The 22,136-nt window shown below is 44.2% G+C and overlaps 1 protein-coding gene and 1 long non-coding RNA gene across 3 annotated transcripts; both read right to left on the minus strand.

Moving 5' to 3' along the window:
* Nucleotides 1-6,740: 6,740 nt before the first annotated feature.
* LOC109775064 (uncharacterized) lies at nt 6,741-8,223 on the minus strand. 2 transcript variants are annotated; one of them, XR_012186921.1, is made up of 4 exons: nt 8,040-8,223; nt 7,285-7,487; nt 7,134-7,213; nt 6,741-7,054 (listed from the first exon to the last, which is right to left on the minus strand). It is a non-coding gene; the product is annotated as an uncharacterized lncRNA (long non-coding RNA). The 2 variants fall into 2 exon arrangements; XR_012186920.1 differs by having other exon boundaries at nt 7,285-7,491.
* Nucleotides 8,224-20,026: 11,803 nt separating this feature from the next.
* Nucleotides 20,027-20,725, minus strand: LOC109775066 (disease resistance protein PIK6-NP-like). The gene has a single exon (XM_073500738.1). The coding sequence runs from the start codon at nt 20,723-20,725 to the stop codon at nt 20,039-20,041; it is 687 nt and encodes a 228-aa protein (XP_073356839.1). The 3' UTR covers nt 20,027-20,038.
* Nucleotides 20,726-22,136: the final 1,411 nt, after the last annotated feature.

Consider the following 22,136-nt stretch of genomic DNA (forward strand, 5'->3'; position numbering starts at 1 on the left):
GCCAGCGCCACAGCACCCGACCCTTCTTCCCTCGCCACCGCCGGAGGGCGTCATCCGGGCATCGGCAACGGCAGGGCCCTTCCCTCGTCTTGCTCGGGTTTGGGTGGCGCGGGCTGCCCGATTCGGCAGGGTTCGGGCGCTTGCGAGGGTGTTCGTGCCCGAGGCGTGGCGGCGAGGCAGCGCCGGCCGGCGGGGCACGTGCGCAGGGGGTCTTGGTGGTCTGGTCGGCGCAGAGGTGTGGCTGCGCGGCGCCGGTGCATGGAGGTCCAAGGCGAGGCTCGTGCGGCGGATCTGGCGGCTCCGGCGACGGCTATGGGCGCCGCTGGTGCGTGGAGGTTAGGGAACCGCAGAGGTGCGGCTGCACGGTGCCAGCAAATGGAGCTCTGCAGAGAGGTGCGTGCAGTAGGCAGCAAGGGGCGGTTAGGGTGGAGGATCTGGCGTGGAAGGCGCGCTTGGCGGATCTGGCGCCCCGGCGCGGTTCTCTGGGGCACTAAGGTCCGAGGCGCGGGAGGCGGGCGCAGGGTGGTGCGCCCGACGAATCAGCCGTCTTCGAAGCAGGGAGCTGCGGGTGCAGAGGATCTGACGTCTCCGGTTCCCGCCGTGCACGTGGTGTCGCGCGTCGGTGTGCCTGGTTTAGGGCTACGGCCGGGAACCGTGGTGGTTCTCGGCCTCGGGCGGCGCTCCTTGTTCCTTGCTGGCATGGTGCTTTGCGAGGCATGATGGCTCGTGCTGCGTCCGGTGGCGCTAGATCAGGTCGGCCGTGGGCAGATCTAGTTGGCGGCTCCCCGGTGGTCTCCACTTGGTACTTCATCGACTTGCTTGTTCGTGGGAGGTTGTGGCAGATGGTCTTGCCGGCGCCAGATCGACGTGCGGTTGTGGGTGCTAGTAGCTTGGGTGAAAACCCTGTCTCGGCCGTGGGCCTTTGACCAGCAATGACGGCGGCCTTTGGGCGTCGTAGACCTTCTTGGAGGCATCGTTGCATTGCTCTTGCACCCTTCCCGTGTGGATCTGAAACCCTAGATCCTGAGCGATCGGATGATGGTGGCGCCATGTCATCGTATCCCCTCTCGAGGGCTTCATCTCATCTTTGTAGCTGGGCAACGGCAAGCGGCACCAGTGGGAGGTGGCGAAGTTGGCGTTGAGGCTTCTGTGGCAACGGTGTCACAGGGAGCGATGTAGGAGACACGACTTTGCTTGAGGTATTCGGCTCTTCTCCGGCGTGTTCGTGGGATGGCCTCGACTGGTTTGTTGCTTTGGAGTCAAAGCTGCAGTGGCGGGCCCCTGTGGCATATGATGACGGGTAGCAGGTGGTCCGTTCGGTGATCTTCCACGACGCCAACCTTGCCTGGTTCTCCTTCGTAGCTTCCCGTTGGTGTCGGAGCTGTGCTGTCTCGTCGCGGTGGCTGAGGTCTGGCCCGGATCTTCATGTGACTCCACACAGCATTTTCAGTGTGGGTTGGCTCAACGATCGTCCTTGGCGAAGTCGGAGTCGTTTCTCAGTGTTTGGGCTAATGATGACGCCTCTAGGGGAGAAGTGATGACGATGACGTCGTGGTTTTCTCTCGACGAGGCTCTCTTTGGAGTGGCGTGTGTGGGCATCTTGTGTGTGCCGCTCAGTGGTTTGTGATGGTTTTCGTCCGGTTTTTCACTAATTAACTGGGCAATTCTCTTATGCTTATTTAATGGATGAGGCAAATCTTTTGCCTTTGTTTAAAAAAAAATGTCTTGTGTTTGTATTACAAACATTGACGTTTATCCACATCAGCGTCATCTTCGTCAATGCAACAAAGGCGCTTAGTGCTCCGCTGACGATCCCGTTGGCGATGATAACCGCCTCTCCCAAAACCGGGACGCCGGCGTAGGAAATCCAGCATCATTCCAAAACTCTTGGACAATCTCCACCTCCGTCTTCCGTCTCCGGCGACCCGCCGGTGTGTCCATCTGGCTCCGTTGTCGCTGTCCCTCAAAACCGCAAGCGCCATCTTGATTCCCACCGCTGGCTCCTCCTAGCCATCGGAGACGTCGAGATCGGAGTCCAGGCAGGAGAACCTGAATCCACTCGCGCCCACCGTCGGAGAAGATGTCGCTGGCATCAACCGGATCGCTGAATTCCTCGTCGAGCTGGGCTTCGTCTCGACACGGTCTGACGCATATCTCCTACTGTACGTCGACGACATCGTGCTGGCGGTCTCTAGCGACACGATCCTTCGCCGTCTCATCTCACGGCTCCAGGGCGAGTTCGCGTTGAAGGACCTAGGCGCTCTGCATTACTTCCTCGGCGTGGAAGTGACACGGCGCCCTGATGGTTTCTTCCTTTGCCAGCACAAGTATGCATTGGAGCTCCTCGAACGCGCCGGTATGACGAACTGCATGCCCGCCTCCACTCGAGTTGACACCAAGGGCAAGGTGTCCTCGACGGATGGCGCTCTCGCCGCCGATGGCTCGTTCTACCGCAGCATCGTTGGCGCGCTGCAGTACCTGTACACTGACGCGCCCTGATCTTACGTACGCGGTGCAGCAGGTCTGCTTGCACATGCATGCACCTCGTGATGTACACTGGGCCTTGGTGAAGCAGGTGCTTCGGTATATTCGTGGCACACCGGCCCTCGGCCTCATGCTGCCAGCATCATCATCGCTCGACCTCGTCGCCTACTCCGGCGCCGACTGGGCAGGTTGCCCGGACACACGCCGCTCCACCTCGGTGTACTGCCTCTATCTCGGCCTGGCACTCATCTCATGGTCTTCAAAACGGGAGCCTACAGTCTCGCGCTCGAGCGCTCAGGCTGAGTACCGTGCTATTGTGAACGCCGTCGCTGAGTGCTCCTGGTTGCGGGAGCTTCTCGCGGAGCTCCACTGCACCGTCAGCCGCGTCACGGTGGTGTACTACGACAACGTGTCTGCGGTCTACATGTCTGCCAACCCGGTGCATCATTGCCGGACGAAACATATTGAACTTGACATCCATTTTGTACGAGAGAAAGTTGCACTCGGCCATGTTCGGGTTCTTCATGTTCCCACCTCGCAACAATTCGCCGACATCATGACCAAGGGGCTGCCGCCGTCCGTCTTCACGAAATTTCGGTCCAGTCTCTGCATCACCGACGACGAGGCTTCGACTGCGCGGGGGGGGGGGGGGGGGGGGGGTTGAAACTGCCCGTGCAATATGCTGCCATGGCAGCCGGATTGTTAACGCATGTATAGGATCGTTATCCACTTATCAAGGCGGTGTGTACGCGATTGGAGCAGGTGCCTATGGAGGTTTTTTTCCAACAAGGGTGGCAACATAACCTCCGGATTGACCCATGACCGTTTTCGACGTAGGCATAGTGTTGTTCTATACGACTCTATTGTTGTCGTTTTGTCGGTTTTGTTTGTTTTGTTTCTGTCAAAAAGAATGACTGTGTGCATCTTAGTTATGCAGAGGCCGGGTGTCACTCATAATGGTTTGTATCCGCCTGATGCTACATTTTTGAGATAATGAAACGCCCTTTATCAAAAAAAAAGATCGTTATCCACTTATCCTTTCTCCCTAGATTAGCTCGGTGGTTAGCTGATCCATGCAGCCCTTGTACGTGTATTTATACCTGTGATGTCAATGAGAAATGTGCGTAGCAAATCATCTTTCTTCCTCTAGTTTACAACATCCACTACATACGAAATGGAATAAAGGCAAGGCAAGGGCAATTATTGCACGTATTATGTAAAGCTTCTCTGGCCTAATTTGCTTACTCACTTACCACTTGACCTCAAACGAGCAAGCGCGTTTTGTTGTGTACAAATGATGAAACTTTTAGGAGACAAGACATTTCTAATGAAGACATCGAACATATAAACGTTGCTTGCCTACCCGGCATTCTGGGCCATCTGCGTCCGCCGGTGCTTCCGGTTCGCACGATCCTGTACCCGATGCATTTTTTACAATGCTGTCAAAACCTCAACCGTCCCTCTATTTTTACCTGAGTGTTTCTCTTCTATCTGCATGACCGGTGGGCATCGTTTGGTGGGCCTTCAGGGAATGATGTGGGGTTTCTCTGGTTGTTTGGTAGGCAAAGTATTCACCCGAGAGGTGAAAACCTAAAAAGGAGCGAGCGACTCCCTCCTCTCTCTCTTTTCTATTTTCTCGCCGCCGCCACCATCGCTCAGCCCAGCGACGATGCCATCCCCGCCTCCTCTCCGAGCGCCGCCGCAGCCGCCTCCTCTCCGAGCGCTGCCGCCGCCGCCTCCTCTCCCAACGCCGCCGCCGCCATAGCCCCTTCCCCTAGATCCCAAGGGGGTCGGGCTGAGCACCGTCGAACCCATCTCTGCTCCTCTGCCCATGCAAGCTCGTCTACCTCAGCTTTCTCCGGTGTCGCCGGTGGCGCAGCCTGTCCTGGTGGTGGCGATGGCGGAGTTGGAGATGCAGGAGCTCCCCAAGGCCATCGTGCGGTGGCTGGTCAAGGACAAGCTCGCCCGGGCTGCGTTTTGATTTTTGGATTGGGTTTTTTTCGCTGCTGAACGAGATGGCCGAATTTCGGCCATTTCAAAAATTTCGGCAAAATCTCGGACGAAATTACAAAAACAAAATTTGAATGAAATTTGACCGAAATCTGGCCGAAATTCGGCCGAAATTGGAGAGAATTTTTGAAAACAACAAAGGAAAGCATAGCAGATCGAGCTCTAGGGATTAATAAACCTGAATCAGTCCAATAATATGCATCAGAGAAGAAACGAAGAAGGAAGCGCCCTGATGCTACCTGCGCATCAGTCCAACATATAAAATTAATCCTCACTGCCGCAGACATCAAGCACCATGTCGTGGCCTTGGAGAAGCAACGGAGAAGAACCTAGATGTGGTGGAGGAGGCGCAAGGTGGCCCATGATGGAGGCTGCGCGTCCACGCGCACGCGGACGCAAGCGGGCGGGCGGGAGGCACCAGTCACCGAGGCGGCTTGATGCAGCGGCGGCGTGCGGAATCTTCGCCGGAGGAGCTCGCGACGGGCGTGGGAAGGCAGCAGGCGGGCAGCGGCGGCGCCGCACATGGAAAGACAGAGACGAAGCGAGAAGTTTAGGGTTCGGGTGTTCTGTTTCATCGTGTTTTCTCAGCCGAACCATAGTGGAAGCCTTCTAGATGTTGGGCCGGCACAAAACTTTCAAATCGGGCCGAAAAATTTGAGCGAAAGGGACATATTCCGGGCCCAGGCGAGATGACCGAAATTCGGCCGAAATTGGATTTTTTCGGCCGAAAATCAAAACGCAGCGCCCGGGGCGCCGTGGCCGGCGAAGGAGGAGGGCGGAGGTGTGGTGGACAAGGACGCCATGGCAGCCTTCGCCACAGCGCATGCATCTTCATCCACTGCCTCTCTGGCATGTACGATGCATCCTGCCATGAATCTCCTTGTTCTTGCCCTGATTCTTGGGAGTAAATCTGATTGATTTGGTGTATAGGTAGGTTAATTAGGGTGACTATTTCTGTTTGGGTAATCTGGGTGACGAATTTGATGTTTGTGCTAAATTCTTGTTGTAATAGCTAAGTACTAGGTTGATTGTTTCACCAGTATTTTTGGGCTACTATGCCCCTTCTGTACAAAACATTTTTGGTACTGTATGGTTTTTCCTTTCTTTTTCTGCATGATTTTTTTGACAATAATTACATGTCTATTGGCAGCTGTGGATCCTGTGGATATGCTCTAAATCTTTCATCTTCTAACAGAAGCACATCTGACGTAGGATCCTCGTACCAAAAATCTCTGAAGAAGGGTCTGATTTCATTCACTTCTATTGATCTCAGCCGCTTTACTCACGTTGACGAGATATCTTGTTTTCCTTTCCTTACCTGGTGTAGCTACCGGCCGAAAACTAAGCTTCTGTGCTGAAAATGTGGATCATCTATTGGCTATTCATACGGTGAGCAACCTGTATTGTGTGGCTTTGATCCAATAAGTTCTTCCTCTGGTACATCCCAAAACTATTTAATAAAGATCCAGGCTCTCCGACTTTCAGACGGTACTCAATAATTTGTCAAGTGTAGTCAGAATATGTTTCGGCAAATGGTGTTCTGATTGATTTGGTGTATTAGGTAGGTTAATTAGGGTGACTACTTCTGTTTGGGTATTCTGAGTGACGAATTTGATGCTTGTGTTAAATTCTTGTTGTATCATTTTTGTGCCCATTAAATGTGTTTACCATTTTATGACTTGAATTTGTGGCCGGAGAGCGTTGATTTTACCGAATACATGCCATGATTCTTCACTAATTCATTTCCCTGTAGTACCGTTGTGTTTAGGGCTGGACACGAACCGAGCCGAGCCGAGCTTGATCCGAGCCTGGCTTTGGCTCGCTCTGAAGCGGCTCGGCTCGGCTCGGCTCGCTCAGCCAACGAGCCTACTTCAGGCGGCTCGGCTCGTTTTAGGAGTGGCTCGGCTCAGACCGAGCCGGCTCGTAAGCCAGCTGCCCCCAGAGCCTTTGTACCTATGTATATCAGTATATACTCCACAGTCTCGATTCTTTTTCAGCAATTAAACCCATACTTTGAAAAACTAACAGTTTATATTGCTAAAAATGAAACATCCAGCAATCTATTGTTTTAAGAAATGGTCATAGTAATGAAAAATAGCTTTCTTTTATGAATTCTTCTACAAAAATTGTAACAATGTAACATATATGAGAGAAAGAATTGGGCAGCATTTCTACTGTATTTTGGACAGAACTTCATTTGAACTTTACACAACAAAACATCAAATATTGACAGCCAAACAAAGAAATTTTGGATAGCATAACACTCAACACTTTGACATAAAAAATGAGAAAATGTTGACAACCAAACATTGACTAGTGAAAACCACATAATACAAAGTCCATAGTTCATCACAAATTCACAATAACATCATTGAAAGTGCATGGTTCATCACAACATCATTGAAGGTCCATAGTTCATCACAACAAACACATAACTCGAAGCTCATCACAACAAAAGAAATGGCACGAGACGATCACATTGACCTGAACAATCCACGTGACAAGATCATGTAGACATCCATCTTCAAAACAGCAAGAGCAACACCCACATGACGAATGTCTACATGTAACACAGATTTGTAAACATATTGAGATCATGTAAAGATATGAAAACTGAAACGTGTCGAAAGAATAGTTACCAATTGTTGTTATCCCCCACATCAACAATCTTGGGCAACTTGATATTCTCAACATCGTCCTCCTCATCTTCATCCCTCTCCTAATTATTTGGAAGTCAGCCACATACAAGAAATAGACAGAAACCATAGAAGAAAAAGATAGGAATCATACCACCACATTGAAGTCCTCGTGAGAACCTTTGGTATAACTAGCACTGCACACCAATAATTACGCTGTGCCTTCAACTCCATCAAACCTTCTTTCGATGGCACCTTTACCTTATGAAAGAAGGTCCAAACCATGGACCTCGACCTCGAAGGAGCTTGACCTTTTCGCTTCTTGGCACTCTTCCGTTGCACTTTTCTTGCTTCATCCTCACTTGGATAGCAAAAACAGCACACACATGAGCTTGTACAAACATATATTTTTTGGATACCAAAAAGAGCACACACATGAGCTTACACAAACATATATTTGACATTTGGATACCAAAAACAGCACATATGACTTTCAAACTAATTAGACATGGAGTCCATGTAATTTTCCAGCAAGTAGATTATTTTTCAAGCTGCTATGCTACAGCAACTAGATCATCAACTAGGTCATCAACAGCAGAAAACTAATTACACATAGAATCAATGAAAATTTTGGTCTATCCATCCAATCTGCCCTACAACTCCATCCATCCATGATCCATCGATCCGTCGCTGCTACATCTAGCCGTACAGGCTACAATACATCCATCCATGATCCATCCATCTAGTCCTACATCTACCTGACTATGTCCATCGATCCATCCATCAGTTGTGTACTGGAAGTTCAAACTACATTACTACATCCATCGATCCATCCATCCATTGATCCATCACATGCGTACTACTGAAGTTCAGAGAGCTGCGGCTAGGGATTGGGAAGGAAGGAGGTACCTGCTCCGGCTCGTCACGTTCCGCGAGAAACCAGGGGAGGCGCATCCGACTGCGTCCGGTGTGGTGAGGAACGGTCACGCCGCCCGTCACTGTCGGCGTGGCGAGGAAACGCGGCGTCGCTCGTCGCCGTCGATCCAGATTTGCGGCGTGGTGAGAGAGGGGCGAGGCGGCGCAGAGCAGAGAAAGGGAGAGACGAGAGACTGGCTGTTGTGTTGCTCGTGCCCTAATGCGCTAGCCATTGCGATGGACGGCGAAATTGGGCTGGGCCGCAAGCGAGTCACCGAGCTGGACCGGCCGAAACTCGGCTCGGCTCGGTCGCGAAACGGGCCTGTTTTCAGACCTCGGCCCGCTCGATTATCCTATCGAGCCGAGCTGTAACGGGCCGAGCTGGAGCGAGCTTCGGGCCGAGCCGAAAAGCTCGCTCGTACGTCCAGTCCTAGTTGTGTTAGTTATTTGCTTGCAAGATATCATCTTCCTGAATGATTTCTTTATATTTTTCAGATAATAAGAACTTTAACCTTGCGCCCACCTATGGCAATATTGCCCTCTTTATATTCTCCTCGCTCATCAGCAGCAGCGATGGTGGCGTCATTGTCGGCCTTGCAGCATGTGGCATAATCATGTCCATTGCCTACTCTGGGGCAGATCTGATGCAAGACTTCAAGTGCGGCCACCTCACCCTCTCTTCACCATGTGCAGTGTTCATCTTGCAGCTAAATAGGTCTGTTCCATATCCTATTAATATGAGTTCATTTTGTCAAATTGTCCCATTGGTACAATGTCTGTTTGATCTTATTATTTATGTATTATGGGAAATTAAGAACTAAGTATTGCCATTGAGCAAGCTCTTTCTGTCTATGTGATTCAGTTAATGAATTCAGTTTTCTGTAGTCGATTAATACTATAGGAGCCTGGGATCTTTTAACCACAGGACTCGAAAGTCAAAAGACATAGGCAGAATTAGTCATGCATTTGAAAGTAAGGAATTTCATGCTTATGTGCAAAATGTTTTCTATAATTTTGTGCCGCGTACCTTTTACTGTTGGAAGGAGGATACTACATGTGATTCTTTGCCCCCATCTGTGCTTTTTTGATCTATATACATTGGGTAAAGGTTCTTTGTTTTTATTGATGGTTGATTGATACTTAGCTATGTGTCAGTTTATAAATCATCATAAAAGGAGAAGAATCAACTTTGGCACACTGGATATATGTTGCTTGCAGAAATTTAATGTCCTCTTATTCTTTGTAGGTCCCAAGTTGGTTAATGTTGATTTTTACTCATGCACAACCCATCATAGGGATCAGTAGGATCATCTTCGATGGATGTAAGGACTGCAACAGGTAAATGTCTTCTGTTTTCACATTTGAAATTATAGCTTGAACCCTTCATTGAGAAAGCACCCCCTAGGTGTGGCAATGAGCAAGAACAAATGAGGGTCAACAATTGTAGAGCATGGATACACAGACATGACTAAGACTTACTGTTTGTTGTGATGCTCCTGCTTTGCCTCTTTAATTTATAGATTATAGCTATTCTCTCGGCCATCCTTGTCATCTGTAATTAAAAAATAAGAATAGTAGTCCCTAATTACAGATGACATGAAGTACTAACTAATTTCCTTCTAAACTAAAAAAGATGCCTAACTTTTGTACACTGCATGTTACACATTTGAAAATTTAGAACTGACTATGTATCATACATTCATGCTTATTAGTTTGTTGCTAATTCTGTAAACCTGTAGCATGTTGTATAGTCAAAGCATTACACCACTTCTTACATAATACAATGTTTGCAAAATTATTACATTGGATTAATACATGTCGTGATCCAGCAACTTTATAAAAAAATTAGATTGCAAATGATTCTCAAAATTATTTTCCATCTGCTAGAAAAACTTCTATGTCGGTTGACATATGTCTCTGTTTGGATATTATGTTCGGGATCAAACTATTGTTGTTACGAGAAAAGCTCCTATAACGGGACCTAAACAAGCCACATAGGAACAAGTTTATGATTTTTATTGCACACTTCTGTCATGATATGCTTTTGGTTTGGCCTGACTTTATATTGTATAGAGGGCATATTAGTTCTGGTGGCACTTGCATCAAGGCATGCATAAGTTTATCTCTTCAATTGTCCTTTTGAATCTGATTTATGGGCCTGGTGTCTCTTCAATTCTCAGTCTTTGCTTGTCCTTTTGAGCTTCTCCCAATCCTTCTTTTCCTCTTCCTCCTGATCTATTTCTCTCCCACCGCCCCTCTTCGTTCCCAAACCAGTGGCTACATGTGGATGGAAATCCGCACTCTTTGCTCTCTTCTGCCATCCTTGCATTCCTTATTCATGTTTGGACAACTACCTTCTTTCTTCACAGATGAAGATATCATTTATTTGTTATAGTCTTCTCCAATCAGTTCGACACCATTGTTGTGATTAATGGCAAATTCAGAAATTTGGAGATCCGTTTTTTCATGCTATCTATGAAGGTGAGACTTCGGGAGAAGTAAAACGGCACACACAGAAAACTCAGTCCCTGATGAGGAATTCTAGGTGATCTTATTAGTTTCTTTAATAGATGTGATCATAATACGACCGTGCTTCTTTCCATATGCTAACAAATTAGATGCAAACATTGGAATCAACATGGATCTCGTGATCAATTGGTTGTGATGTGGTGAGCCGAGGGTAGTTCTCATGCAATAGTGCACTCTCAAATTTGATTAGTAATTTTCTCAACGAATAAATAAAATCACTGTTTTCATAAACCGATCATTGGTGATGCAAGCATGGTAGACCTTATAGAAGGGCTTGTGAAGTATTGCTTGCGCTACATCCACATATGCTAACTTAGTATAAGAATACAGAACGCAGCGATTCATTAATTTCACATTTCTTTTTGAAAACAGCTAGGGGAATTTTTTTTGACGTTTTATCCCTGTTCTGTTTTGTATCCTTATTTTTCTCTGTTTTTTACCCTGAGATATTTGTGCATTGATCTTCAGTTATTTCTCTATTTTTTCCATGAGCTACCTTAACAAAATATTCCTCCAGATGCCGACTGTGGCTTTTCTTCATTTGAGTTATTTGATAGATGCTCCATTTGAAATTAGAAAGAATAAATTGATAGACTAGAAGTTGCCGCACGCCGGTCGTCGTCCTCTGTCCTCAATATATGGCTGCAAAGCATCCATGGGTTTGCTATCAGCCTCGTCCAGTGGCCCAGGCCCTTGCCCTTGTCCAAGTTGGCCTTCCAAGGTATACGTGGCGTCAATGGGAAAGGTTGAGCATTAGCGTGGATGGTGTCTCGTGACTCCTGCTGACACCCTCAACCCTGCCCCTTCTCTTCGTCCACTCGCCCTTCTTTGGGACACAACGGAGTGTTGAGTGATCAGTACCAATGGCTCCTTTTCTGTGCACTTTTTTCTCATGTTTGTCACTTGCCCTTCAATATCTTATCTCTTTTATGCAGTTCATAGTTTCACACACTGAACTAGGCTATTTTGTCATGTGTTCTTCAGGTTCCTATGTAGGTTGTTCCTTGCAAGGGCACAACATCGTCAATTATGGTGGTGGTTAGACGATTCACTATCACGAGGTTTGTCTTCTTAACAAGGTATACATTTTCCCCGATTTTTACTCCAATCATGATAACCCTCTTCTTAAAGCAAAAAATGAAAGGAAAATAACTGGAGATTGTTCCATATGCCGTGGTTAAAATAAATATACTGTAATGTGATAAAAGAATGGGTTTTTCGTATTGTATTGATCTTTAGAAGACCTTATTGATGAGGTACAGAGAATTACATATGTACAACCTTAATAATTCCTTTGTGTGTGCTATCCTGAGGCTTAGAACTATCCATTTGGAATTCCTAGAGTGCACAACAAATGCTTATTCAGTACTACTGGCAGATTTTGTACATGTTTTAGCAGTTCAATGTTTTCAGGATTAGGAGCTTTTTCAATAACTTATCTGAAATTTGTAGCTCAATAGGTTACTCCTGTATGTAGGTGTATTTTAGTGTTTTGTAGAACAAGATAATTGATATATCTCCTAAAAAACCTTTTCCTTTACTTGGAACCAAAATGTTCATTACCAGTTGTATTCGGGCACTATTTTATACAAGATGCAGCTTAGTGTGTACTGAAACAGTACCTACAGAGTTTGGCACAATTGGTAAAAGATTACCGCTGATGAACCTCAAACTGTTACAAAGAACATGTGATGCATGTAAGCATGCTCTCGCAAGTTCTTGTTTGTTCAGCTCTTTTCGGGTACGAAAGCTTCACTCACTAATTATCAACTGGTATGCCATTCTTCTCTATCAGCTCTATTTCATCCTAGAGAGGCTTTGTAAGGCAATTGCATATTGTCTTGTGTAAATAATATTAATTCCGTATTTCTTTAGGGAGATAAACTAAATTTATGAGTTAAAATTAGATTTGTACATTGTCTTGGATATGAGTTGAAGCTTGCAACATCTATAGTTAATTTTTACAGCTTCTGCATCTCCAATTAATTTTAGAGCTTATGCAGCTATGATCAGTATTTCCACTGAAACTTTTACAGTTTGAAGGAGAAATCCTCTTGTGGGGCTTTAGCAGAAGCTGTTTTTTTCTCAGTACTCGACATACTTCGTATGATTCCTTTTATTATTAATAACAATAATAACTACTATTTCTGTTTAATAAAATTTCGCATGCTAAAGTCTCTTATGTTTTCACCATCACCATTTGACTGTTTGGATATTTAAATTGCAGCACTTGTTAACTCTTTATAATTGAAAAGGGGTCCCTAAATGTAGCGTGTACCTATGAAAAATTTGGACAACATTAATATGCAAGGATTCTGTTCTGCGTGCGGTTGGCCTTCTAAAGAAGATTTAGGGAGGCTGTATGTCTCAGGTATTTATGGCAAATGTTCGTTACACTTTATTCTTTCGAATAGGCATTAGCCTTTTCTCTCTCTTTAACAGAGTACATTAGTTAGGAAATTTTCAATTGTTGCCTGCTGCCCATGCACAAATTAGGTACTCTTATATTACTTGTGAGCTTCTACATAAGTGCCTACAGATTTAGTTGATTTATTAGATTGTACAAACTACTACAAAGTATACTGCAGAATATTTGTTCTCCACTAACAGCAACCCTTCCGTTAAAAAGGGAATTATTTCAATTATTGGAGGCTTTCATTTAAATATTATTGTCAGCTCATTGGAGGTTCGGATTTCTATATCAGATGAGAACAAATGATCCCTCCTACATAAACATTAGTTGCATTTTCAGTATCAGCCTATCTACGGATACGATGTAGAGCTGATGCTCCGTGGATTCATCTCCCTGCTGCTGATGATGGTGCCCCAAGGGGTGGTCCATTCTAGAGGACATGTATTTCTCCTCTATTTTGAAATTTTAGAACTGAATCAACTTTTCATTAGTAGACAAGCTGAGTTTATAGTATATAAATTATGAGAGGATCATGGCTTCTCCTTTCAATATGAATTTCCTTCGTGCAATTGCCCCGGACCTAAATTATGAGAGGATTATGGAGGCGATGAAGAGGTAAATTATGAGAAGCTGAGTTTATAGTATGTAAATTATGAGAGGATCATGCCTTCTCCTTTCAATATGAATTTACTTGCATGCTATTGCCCCAGAGCATTACCCTGATACAAGCATTTGTATTCCCTAGATGAGTATGACACCAAAACAAAACAGGGTTACGAAAGATGATTTGGCATTCACATTAGACATGACTATAATTAAATAACATGACTATAGTAAGTATTGATAATCTTGATCTTTGCTTTCTCTCATGTGTGCCCTACAATATCCACATAATACATGGTTCGAATTGGCTTTTTGCGCCATTGGGGCAACGGGTCATCTAGTTTCATTAAGACTATGTGCATCGCAATGATGCAGAGGTCAGGGTCAAGCCTCCTTTCTGAAACTTGTCTGATCTGCGCACTGCCAGTAACTATATGTATGGATAATGGATCGGCAGTATGCCCTTGGCTATAAATGTATATTGTTTATGCCTAGCTAAGAATAAAATGATATCCACGGATGGTGCATCAGGCATAAGGTGTGTTAAAGTTTGTGTATTGCTTCCTGAAAAAACTCAACGTGCATCTCTAAAACTGTGAAGACTTGATCACGTGAGTCAGTAAGAACTTCAATCACAAAAATATACATATACATACTTCCAACCCAGGCCACAAATTGGATCAGCTGTCTTCAATATTACAGGATCAGGACAATCATAAATCAAAACAAAAAGCCACATATGGCAGCCCCCAATGCTCAATCAGGTATTCAGATGCATATATATAGGTCTTCTCAATTTAAGAGAAGTTCACAATCTAAATGTATCAGTGAAAGGATCCAAATAAGGGGTAACACCTGAAAGTATTGCCCAACAAGAAACTGCAGCATAGCATACAATGTAGCGCCGAACGTAAATGCTAGAAATGCATTTACATTATTCATCTCAAACAGGAGGCTAGAATACAATGTAGCACCGAAGGGAGTAGCAGCAGCAGCAGCAGCATAACAGAAATTCTCCTGTTGCCAGCCAGCAAATGAGGGATTTCGTACCAGTGCTTGTAGTTCCTCCTAATTCTACTGCTAGTAAGTACAGTACTGCTCTCTGTCAAACTGAATCAGATGGCTGATGTCTCCTCAAAGAGGTGGGGAGCTAATAGTTCAACAATTAGTCCCATCCTGGCATCACATAGATGATCTTTCTAGCTTGAGCTTGTACATGAAAGGAAACATGAACATATGAGTCAACGAAATTAAGATAACAATGTTTTTAAAATCATGGTAATACGATAGTACCTCAAGGCTGCTAGTTGCCGATTTTCTGAAAGATTAGAGTAGGGCGGTTGGGATGTGTACCGGTAGCTCTCTCCATAGCAGCCTGTGCAGCCGCCCGAGTGCTATCATGCCAGCCATATATTGCAAATTTGAGAGTAATGAGGGATGGGAGGTTTCCCATTCCGAAATCTAGAGCACTTCCACCACTACCACTAGCAGTGCTAAAATCAGACGACCTATAGAAACAAGTTCCAATTTCGAGTTTTTCTAGCTTAGGCATGGATCCCGCTTCAAACACTATCCAGTTACATGGTCCCAAGAAAAACTTCCTCAAGCATCGGAACCCAACTTCATGGCTAACCATGAACCTTGTATCGCCATAATCTTCCTTTTTGATCACTTCCAGAAAGAGCAACACCGGTAAGTTACCAACGACCCGCAGATCTTCCTGCGTGAATTTGTTCACTTCTAGGCGCAACAGCTAGAGGTTTACAAGGGAACTCACCCATTCCGGCACTTGCTCCACATGCAAACCCTTGGTCATGATGAATTCCAAGAGGCTCAGAGGAACAGGGCACAATGGCCCCTTTCGTAAGAAGCGCCCCCCACAAACAATAGTTAGAGAAATAATGTTCTGAGTGCCTAGTTTGCGAAGAGCAGAAGCAACATCTTTATTGCTCTTTCCTTCTCCATCTTCCTCTTCATTTTCATTTTCCTCTTTCATACTATCTACAGAGATGGAATCACCTTCAAAATTGAGGATCAGCTTCCTCAGGTTCTATAGTTGTCCAAGTTCTTGCGGGAAGTTAAATGGCTGCATATAGACATTGACATCTTCCAACATCCCCAATGCTTGCATCTTATGAATTCCATTAGGAAACTTAACACAACTGTCATGAAGAATATAAACCAATCTTTTGAGATTCACAATGGTTGATGGTAATTCTTGTACTTGGGTGCCTCTTATATCTAGCATCTCTAAGAAATGTAGATGTTCGATTTCTTTTGGGAGCTCACTTACTTTTGTCCATCTCTGGTTCAGGTGCCTTAACTGGAACAATCTCCCAACATTTGCAATACGGTGGTTTACCACTTGGTGGCAAAGCTCAAGATCCAAAACAAGCAAGTGCCCGAACTCATCGAGAGAAGGGATTTCCAATGAATGCCCAAACACATTGAGTGATCGGACATGAGACAATATCATGCCGGTCTTTCTTATAGAATTTCCTTCCTCATCAACATGGAGAGAGAGACAACGAACTTTGCTTTGTGTCCCGCCGGCTATATACGGAACACCAATTAAAGTGACAAAGTTCTATTCAATGTTCTTCGATATGATGAAATCAAGAATTATGTCATGAACTCAACAACTCTCCACTTTACCGTATTCATTTGTCCATGCTACTTGGATCAAACTCCTATTGAGGAGCTCATTAAAACACCTTTCTCCTAACTCGTACGCCGTGTATCTGCCATCTTTACGAATGAATCCCTCGGCAATCCATCTCCATATCAGCGCTTTCTTCTCAATAACAGAATCTTCTGGGAATATACTCAGATACAAGAGACAAGTTTTGAGATTAGGAGGAAGAACAAAGTAGCTAAGTGACAATATCTTTATCATTGCTTCGACGCTGCGATTCCTTTCAAGTGCATGACCAATTGAATCTTTAACTTGATTCCACATATGTTATGTCCTTTCTGTGGTAGCCAATAAACCAGATATGGCAATTATCGCCAAAGGTAAGCCAACACATTTTTTCAAAATTTCATCAGAAATGTTTTGAAGTTGTGAAGGACAATCTTCATTGGAATCAAACAGTCTTCTATGAAATAGTTGCCTTGAATGCACCATTTCAAGAGGCCTCATATTATAAATACAACCACTACATGATGATCGACATGATTCTGCGACATCATTCATACGAGTAGTGGTGATTATTACACTCCCATAACTGGCCAGGGGGAATGCACACTTAATAACATCCCATGTATCCATATCCCATATATCGTCAACAACAATAAAATACCTGCACATGGATTTATGAGTATAGCTTTAATATAGACCATACATTATGAAATTTTCCAATTGATAGATTACAGAATCCGACATAAATCATATGTGTGTGGCAACTAATTTTTGTGCCCCTGAGTTTGCTTACACCCTTAATTATTCTTTAGTTAATTTCAAAGAATTCTAAAAAATGCATTTCAGTGTGTGTTGACAAATTGGTCAAATATTGAAGTAAGAGGGGTTGGGCAAATAATGAGCAAATAAAGTCTCAACTTAAGTTTCAACCAAGCCCTAGATTCAAATCCTTTTATTCTAAATTGGGTAAATAATGAGGCATATGGAGTTGATCTGATCATAATTAGTATGCTTGCAATATGTAAATAAACTTGCAAGTCATTTATGTTATGTCAAATAATTATATTTTCCCTTGATTCTGCCACACATGGACAAGCACAAAGCAAAGATGATCTATTCGTTTTCCTAAAATTTCACAATGAAGTAAACACATACGGACATTTGGGTTCCTCTCGTTCTCTTATATCCTGGAAGGAATGTTTGACAATTCAAAAAAAGGAATGTTTTATTTTTTTAGTAATCTTTGAAAAGTATGGTGAATATAGAATATATGCAAGATTTTTCCTCAAGACAGACGTGCAATGCGATGTTCTAAATAAGCAACAAATTTGGTACTGAAATATGGTGTATGCTCTACACTGAAAAAATATTAACATGAGAAAAAATATCCATTCCAATGAAGGGTGCCACGTATGCGACCATCATTGCCGAAATCATTGTGCTGATGAGTACAACTGACCAATATCAATGAAAAGGCCTTAGGATGCTTTTGGCATTATGATAGATCATGATAATCTTGTTTCGCCCAACCTTCGTTTCCCCGTTTTAATGTTTGCTTCCCTTTTGCCCACTTCCGTGTCTATTTTTCCATGTCACATTATACAGTAAGCATGACACTACACATTTCAGCAATAGAAAACCTATTAGTATTGAGCTGTTGGTGATATCAATTTTCTGTCCGTTAATTTTGTTTTTCCACGTGGCAATGGAATAAAGTTTCTGCACCAAATTTGTATGTTACAAATGATTCTCAGTCATGTACATGTGTGACCTTCTGATTTTTATCAAGAAAACACAAACTTTCATAGCCACGAGCAAGCACTCCCGAGCTCACTTAAGCTGTTGCCAATGCATGGATGCTTAGCTTATGGTTGCTAAGCGTGCTTCATTTGATGATTTAGCAACTAAAACTCTTCATGTATTGGTGGGCTTCCTTCCTTTAAATGTTTTGTCTAGGTTCACGCGCTTAGCATTGTTTCTTTCTGGGGTCACCACACTCATCTTTCTCCTCTTAAATAACTTGCCACATCAGTTTTTTGCCTACGTGGAAGGCTTAGCACCTGTACAAGGTGGAGCATTGGGAGGGGCCTTAGTAGTTAGTGAAATGTACATTTATTTTAGTCTGGCCAGCATATTATTGAGAAGACAGCCATGACCAGTAGTTTAAATATAAAGTATGGAAACTTCCAGCATCAGGAATATTGTCAGTTAAATCTATGCATGTGGATCGGATAAACATTGGTCCAATCCGAAAGCCACTCCATATATGGAAAATCAAGGTGCCTTTAAAAATAAAGGCCTTTATGTGGTTCGTGCACAAGTGATCTTGACTAAGAACAACTTGGCAAAGCGTACATAGAAGGATAGTGAACGGTGTTGCTTATGTGATTAGGACGAATCAATCCCACATCTTTTCCTCAAATGCCCACAAGTCAGGTTATTGTGGCACACAATACATGTGTTCTTTAATGCTTGTCCTCCTAATTAATAGTATCTCCAGTTTATTTGGGACATGGTTTGAACAGGGTAGAATCTAAGACAGCGGTGCATATTCGAGTCGGAGTGTGCGCATTACTTTGAGATATTTAGAATTGTTGAAGTGGTGTTATTTTTAGCAGAAAAAAACATCACAAATTTTTTGCAGGTCATTTTCAGGTCGACTGGCTAGATCCGTACGAGGTCGTTACTCAGTTATGCGAAAGTCAGTGACCATACGGCCTATGAGTGCAACCGCTGGGAGATGGTAGCACGAAATATTTATAACCGGTTTGGATGGCGGTCCAACGATATGATAGGTGGCTACTCATTGTGTCTTATTTTCACCGGTTGTGGCAATTTTTTCCATTTACTTTTTCGGCTTTGATAGCGTGCTGGATTTCGACTACGAACTTTGTGGCTACTTTGCATAATAAAATAGTTGTGTGCATCACATGATGCAGAGGCCGGGGTATTCCTCCTTTCCGAAAAAATGAGTACAAAAAATATGAAGTGTCAACTCAGTTATTTCAGAAGCAATCATACCTATATAAAAGTGTTGGGCGGGAGTGGCCAATAAACTAAGAATTTATTCATAGTTCTAAGTGCCAGTGATCAGCGAGAGTAAAACTATAGTTCAAAACTTTTGTTCAGTTCCTTTTTAGCATCACCTAAGTCACTAACAAAATTTAGAACCTAAGATGTTCCAGCCAGATGAGTGTAACCTCCATTTGAATTAGAATAACATCAAACAGAATTATGAAACTTTAAGGAATCTGACGCAAGTTTGAACAATGTTTGAACTTGTTCCAACTTCAAGTGTTACAATTCGACCGGGAGGAAATTGTTCTGTAATTAAAAATTGAGTAAAGCTAGTTACATTATACCGAGGGGTGGTAGTGGAGTTACTCCCTAGCCTTCGGATGAAGTTGGCCAATGGAGCTACACATATTGGATAAAACACATGGTCCCTTAGGGTAGTTTGTTGATTTGCATCTGCCTATATTTTATCTCATTTTAGAGAAAAAACAAGGTCATATTTGACCATCATGTTGTCTAACATCTTAGTAAGTACAATGTAGCATTTATATGTTACATTTATCGTGTGTGGTTCCCTTTACAGATCTAAACAAGTTTCTCATGCATTCGATAATAACAAGCGTGAACAGAAACAAACCTTTTGGCTGCTAGGACATGGACGATCTTGCTGATGAGTTGTTGTATGCTTCCTGCTTCTGTGTTAGCATAACTTTGTCCACTAACTTCACTCAGAATAGTCCGCAGGAGATTCATCATATTTGGATTTCGCGGCATGGATAAGAAGGCGCAACACTAGAATTTCCCTTTGAGATCTTGATACACTTGGTTTGCAAGAGTTGTCTTGCCCATTCCTCCACATCCAGTTATAGAGACCAACTTTAGTTGTTTTTTTGCTGACACACAACCTTCCTGTTCAGTCAATAGTTTGATTATCTCAACCTTGGGTTTATCAATTCCGACGAGTTTTGAGGCTTGCTCAAAGATGGCAAGAGCTCGAGGGTCAACAACTGCATTTCTAGTGTAGGAGGAAGCCTCATGGGCTTTGAAGATGGTCTCTCGAGACTTGTATCTTTCATTCCGGTCACCAACCTCAATGATCTGCTTCTTCAATTCTGGGATCTCACTTCCGATCTGGCGGCGGGCCTTCATCTTCCCTATCGAGCTCTTGATCTTCTCTATAAAGCCATCAGGCTTAGTGTCTTTGTCCTCAGCATGTTTCATGAAGTCGTCGATGGTATCCTCCATGTCGTAAGAAAGCTCTCGCACCTCATTCATCCAAACTTTATCTTGCACATTGGGTTCCTCCTCCTCCGACATCTTCAAGAGAAAAGCATCCATGGCAGCGAGTTCAAGAGTCAGGGACTTGATCTCCTTGTGCACACTCTTGAATCGCTTGTACTCATCACCAAACAGGGTGGACAACTTCCCGAGGATGGGTCTCAGGGCCCCGGTCGCTGCACTCACCAGAGCCCCCTCCATGGTACGGTGTGGTGATGCTAGCTAGCTTAGTTCACACAGGCTAATTTTGTGTGGATTATTGCTTGCAGTAGCAGTGTATGTTGAATGGGTGCTCCCAACCTCAACCTGATAAATGCACGGCCAATCAGTCTTTCATCGTCATGCCAATTATATTACTAATCCCTGCCTGCTTAATACTTCCAAGACTGGCTTTTTAAATATCACCAGTTGTGCTTTTCTGGTGGCTAGTAGAATAAGATATAGGGCGTTAGTAACTTAGCATTACAAATTAAAACTCTTGGTGGAAGAAACCAAAACTACTAGTTGCTTGGTTATTCTTAGCTCTAAATATGCATGCCAAAGGACGCTACACACATATATTTAAATTAGAGGAGGGTGCATCGTTAACATCGAAACATATATTTGAAGTAGAGCGCTTCTGGCTTCATTTGTTTACACGCCTGCGATCCGCTCACCGTGTATGTTGTCGTACCTTTTGTAAATCTTAGACTGATGCGCATGCTGTCATTAGCTATATATTCCGCTGCTATCAACAATGTAGTTTTCTGTATTGTTCATGCAGAAGTAGAAAATGATATCCTCGCCCCCTGCATCAGCCATCCTGGCTGTGTTAAAGTTCTCCTCTTGTTTTCTACTCTCTCCGTTCAAAAAAATTTGTCCCTCAAATGAATGTATCTAGCACAAAGTTAGTGCTAGATACATCCATTTGAGAGACAAGTTTGAAACAAATTTTTTCGGGCGGAGGGAGTACGCAAGAAGGCGAGTGTTTCATGGACAAACCCCGTGTGCATCTCCGCCAAACGAGCCATGCATGCAGAATTGGTTTCTTGAGTCAATAAAAGTTTTGTGTTTAACCAGCTGCCACACAACTATATACGTAAACCAACTTCAGTTTTGCCCATATAACACGCTACAGCGGTGACTCGAACACAAGACCATTTTAAATTAGGTACTGCATAAGTACTATTCAAACCTTAATTTGTAGGTCGGCTTTAGTTTTTGTTTGACCCGAATTTCCTTCATATATTGAATAAAATTTTCCAGCTGATGATATGAGACTATTTTTTCCGGCGACCTAGATATGCATCAACTCCGGAGTATATGTTATGTACACATCAGAATTACATTGCAGGCCATTTCGAGAAAAAAAATCTCTGTGCCCTTAGGGCATCCCAAACCCGCACGTCGTCCTCCCCGGGGCGACTTGGGTAGCGGCAAATCCAGCCCGCTCAAGTTCTCCTCCCCCGTGCTCCCCCTCCCCTCGCCACCACCCCATGGTCTTCGCCGGGCAAAGCTCGCGCGGAACCGGCGGCGGCGGGTCTCTGGCGTTCCTAGGTGGCTGCCGTCGAGTTGCAGGGTTTTGCAGCGGCTGACGGCGCTGCGCTCCTCCGCGTAGCTCGCCGGTGCTTGG

This window comes from Aegilops tauschii, chromosome 6 (genome assembly GCF_002575655.3).
Source record: "Aegilops tauschii subsp. strangulata cultivar AL8/78 chromosome 6, Aet v6.0, whole genome shotgun sequence".
In the NCBI taxonomy this organism is placed as follows: domain Eukaryota; kingdom Viridiplantae; phylum Streptophyta; class Magnoliopsida; order Poales; family Poaceae; genus Aegilops; species Aegilops tauschii.